This window comes from Moschus berezovskii, chromosome 4 (assembly GCF_049115385.1).
Source record: "Moschus berezovskii isolate FMDL1 chromosome 4, NW_MosBer_1.0, whole genome shotgun sequence".
In the NCBI taxonomy this organism is placed as follows: Eukaryota; Metazoa; Chordata; class Mammalia; order Artiodactyla; family Moschidae; genus Moschus; species Moschus berezovskii.
The window spans coordinates 4822861-4826364 of NC_142463.1; the positions used below are offsets into that span (position 1 = coordinate 4822861).

At 63.1% G+C, this 3504-nt stretch overlaps 1 protein-coding gene across 1 annotated transcript; it reads left to right on the forward strand.

Annotated features, from left to right (window-relative positions):
* Positions 1-435: 435 nt before the first annotated feature.
* GBX2 (gastrulation brain homeobox 2) lies at positions 436-2497 on the forward strand. Its single transcript, XM_055401866.1, has 2 exons — positions 436-964; positions 1974-2497. The coding sequence occupies exons 1-2, from the start codon at positions 436-438 to the stop codon at positions 2495-2497; spliced, it is 1053 nt and encodes a 350-aa protein (XP_055257841.1).
* Positions 2498-3504: the final 1007 nt, after the last annotated feature.

A 3504-nucleotide genomic window follows, 5' to 3' on the forward strand; every position in this document is an offset into this window, starting at 1 on the left:
GCGCCCGCCGAGGACAAGTGCGCCGGCTCCGCGCGCGCTCCCCCAGCGGCTCGCCGGAGGCGACCGACAGCCGGCCAGACTGACGGACGCGCCGACGGCTGCGGGCCCGGGCCGAAGGCCGCAGGAGCGACGCGCCAGGGCTCCGGACGCGGGGCCCACGGCGGGCAGCGGCTCCGGAGAAGCCCTCGCGGGGAGGGCCCGGGCGCCCGCTCCACTCCAGGCGCACGGCCTCACCCCCGCGCGCCGCCCGCACTCGCGCCTGCCAGCGGCATGCAGCCGGCCCAGGACTGACGAGGGAGGGGAGCTCCTGCTCTCCGGGTCCCGTTCGGCCCCTGCGCGTGACTCCAAGCTGCGCTCCCGGCGCCCGGGGGACTTCCCGGCGGCGGCGCGGCGCGGGGACGTTTTGCCTCTCGCGGGCCTCTCCCGAGCGCGTCTATGAGCGCTGCGTTCCCGCCGTCGCTGATGATGATGCAGCGCCCGCTGGGGAGTAGCACCGCCTTCAGCATAGACTCGCTGATCGGCAGCCCGCCGCAGCCCAGCCCCGGCCATTTCGTCTACACCGGCTACCCCATGTTCATGCCCTACCGGCCGGTGGTGCTGCCGCCGCCACCGCCGCCGCCGCCCGCGCTCCCCCAGGCCGCGCTGCAGCCGGCGCTGCCGCCCGCGCACCCGCACCATCAGATCCCCAGCCTGCCCACCGGCTTCTGCTCCAGCTTGGCCCAGGGCATGGCGCTCACCTCCACGCTCATGGCCACGCTGCCCGGCGGCTTCTCGGCGTCCCCCCAGCACCAGGAGGCGGCCGCCGCCCGGAAGTTCGCGCCGCAGCAGCTGCCCGGCGGCGGCGGCGGCAACTTCGACAAGGCGGAGGCGCTGCAAGCCGACGCGGAGGACGGCAAAGGCTTCTTGGCCAAGGAGGGCTCGCTGCTGGCCTTCTCCGCGGCCGAGGCTGTGCAGGCGTCGCTCGGTGAGTCGGCGGCGCGCGCGACCCGGGCGCGGGGGCGCGCCAGCTCCGGGTTCCCTCGGGGGACCGAGGGGATGGGGCCATGCCCCCATGGGACCCCCGCCCCTGCTCCCCCGGCCAGAGGAACGGGAAGATGCGGCCGAGCTGCGCCAGAGGGGCCTCCGTGGGGACGGGGGGTGGCCTTTTAGAGCCACGCAATAAGTGGGGGGGGGGGAGTAAGGGGGGGCGTGCATTTAGCGCCCCGTGGCCGGCTTCTGCGCGGAGCCGCAAATCTCTCCGCCGGCGAGTTTGGTGGAGTCTTGCACGCCGCCCAGCCCCCGGCGCTGTGACCTGGGGTCCAGGGTAGGTTTCAGCCTCGAGGGCAAGAGGGTTGGGCTGCGCATCTCTGCAGTGTGTGTGCCTGAGGGCGCCCAGACCTATTAACCCCCTTTACCGGGCTTGTCGCTTGCCTGGGGGAACGGCGTGAGTGTGCTGGGGTGTCTGGTGGGAACTTCTAAGGCTACGAAACTTCCCTTTGACTCCAAACCCGACACTGTCTGGGGTCTGCACCACCCTGCGCCCCCCGGCTCTGGGTGCGATGAAATTGAAGTTCACAGAATTTTCAGGCTGGTTGGGTGGAGAGCGGGGAGGCAGGATAAATGGTGAACTCCCCCTCAGCCCTCACCCAGCCCCCTCCCCGGGGACAAAGAGGACGCTCCCTCGGGCCTCACGCCGCCTGCTAACTTCTGCCTTAAGCTTCGGGAGACTGGGAGGGTGCGGAGGAGGCCCCTTGAGTGATGGTTCTGGGCAAAGGGCCGTCGCCTGTACCGTCGCCTCCTCTCCCCTGAGCTTTCTCACGCCTCCCCTCCCCGCTCTACCCCTCAAAGGCCAGGAAATCACAATGTGTTAATGTCATAGAAAGACAATCCGCTAAGGGGGGAGGTGGGGGGTGGAATGCCCGAGTGGCGGTGGGAACGGGGAAGGAAGGCCAGTGTGCGAAATGTAATAAAACGCCGTTTGGTTTTGCTTTCAGTCGGGGCTGTCAGAGGGCAAGGGAAAGACGAGGCAAAGGTGGAAGACGACCCGAAGGGCAAGGAGGAGAGCTTCTCGCTGGAGAGCGACCTGGACTACAGCTCGGATGACAACCTGACCGGCCAGGCGGCTCACAAGGAGGAGGACCCCGGCCACGCGCTGGAGGAGACCCCGCCGAGCGGCGGCGCCGCGGGCGGCACCACGTCCACGGGCAAGAACCGGCGGCGGCGGACTGCCTTCACCAGCGAGCAGCTCCTGGAGCTGGAGAAGGAGTTCCATTGCAAAAAGTACCTGTCGCTGACCGAGCGCTCGCAGATCGCGCACGCCCTCAAACTCAGCGAGGTGCAGGTGAAAATCTGGTTCCAGAACCGCCGGGCCAAGTGGAAACGGGTGAAGGCCGGCAATGCCAATTCCAAGACAGGGGAGCCCTCCAGGAACCCCAAGATCGTCGTCCCCATACCCGTCCACGTCAGCAGGTTCGCCATCAGAAGTCAGCATCAGCAGCTGGAGCAGGCCCGGCCCTGAGGGCCCAGGGCGAGCCGCGGCCTGGACCACAGTGGAGAAGCCACAGCTTCGGGGAGGGAACCCATGGTGGGCTCCACCATGTCTGAAGCAAAACTCAGTCACCCCCCAACTTTGGACATCCCAAGCAAATCGAGAGTATATCCATTAACGAGGTTGAAAGACTGCTTTTGAAGGAGCTACAGCTACACCTGGAAGACACACGAAATATTTATTATACTATCCTACTTTGTACATAGATATCTATATAGATTGGATCTCAGCTGCTGTATTTTGAAAGTTATAGGACCAAACTGCCCAGTAACCTCCTCCACCTATATTCCCCGAAGAAAACAAAGCCTCCGCTGCAACTTGCCACGCACAGCAGCCACCTTTCCACACTTTTCCAAAGGTAAACGTCACGTGCAAGAACAAACACGGTCACCACTTATTTTTGTTTCTATTCTGGCTTTTTTAGTTGACTGAGAAGCAGACGTTTTTGGGGGGCAGCCTGGAAATTCGCTTCGCTTTGGTTTTTGCCTGGCTTTCTTTCCTGGGGTTGCATATCCTATGAGCCCTGTCTGAAGCACGTCTCCGTTGTGTTTAATTTATTTCAATGTAGTTTATTTTTCCTATAAGTTATGACCTTAAAACAATCTCAGTCTTGTGAATAATAAAAAAAAGGAGCGAGAAAGAGAAAAAAGATCAATTCTTGGGTCTCATAAGTATGTCCAGATTTGACTGTGTAGAGGGACCCTCCTGCCCGCCGTGGCCGAGCAGCTGGTCTGAGACCAGCACCGCATAAACACCCCATGTTCGAGGCCGCCTCAAGCTGGAAGGACCAGAGCCATCCAGCAGCTCACCAGGTTTTAAATAGACCAAAAGCTCCGGTTGGGTTACCAGTTCGAGAAAACCTAATTTCCGCCTTAGACATCTAACCTCTTCCCTTCTGTGCAGCCTAACCAGTATCTGGGAAGCTGGCAAGCTTGGGCCGGAGGAAGAGAGGGGCGCCGAAGGAGGGTCAGTGAGTG

Bases quoted from the DNA above. Each gene is read 5' to 3' on its own strand.
- GBX2 (XM_055401866.1), top strand. From the start codon at position 436: ATGAGCGCTGCGTTCCCGCCGTCGCTGATGATGATGCAGCGCCCGCTG. The intron at 965-1,973 runs GTGAGTCGGCGG...TTTTGCTTTCAG, and splicing joins GGCTGTGCAGGCGTCGCTCG to TCGGGGCTGTCAGAGGGCAA.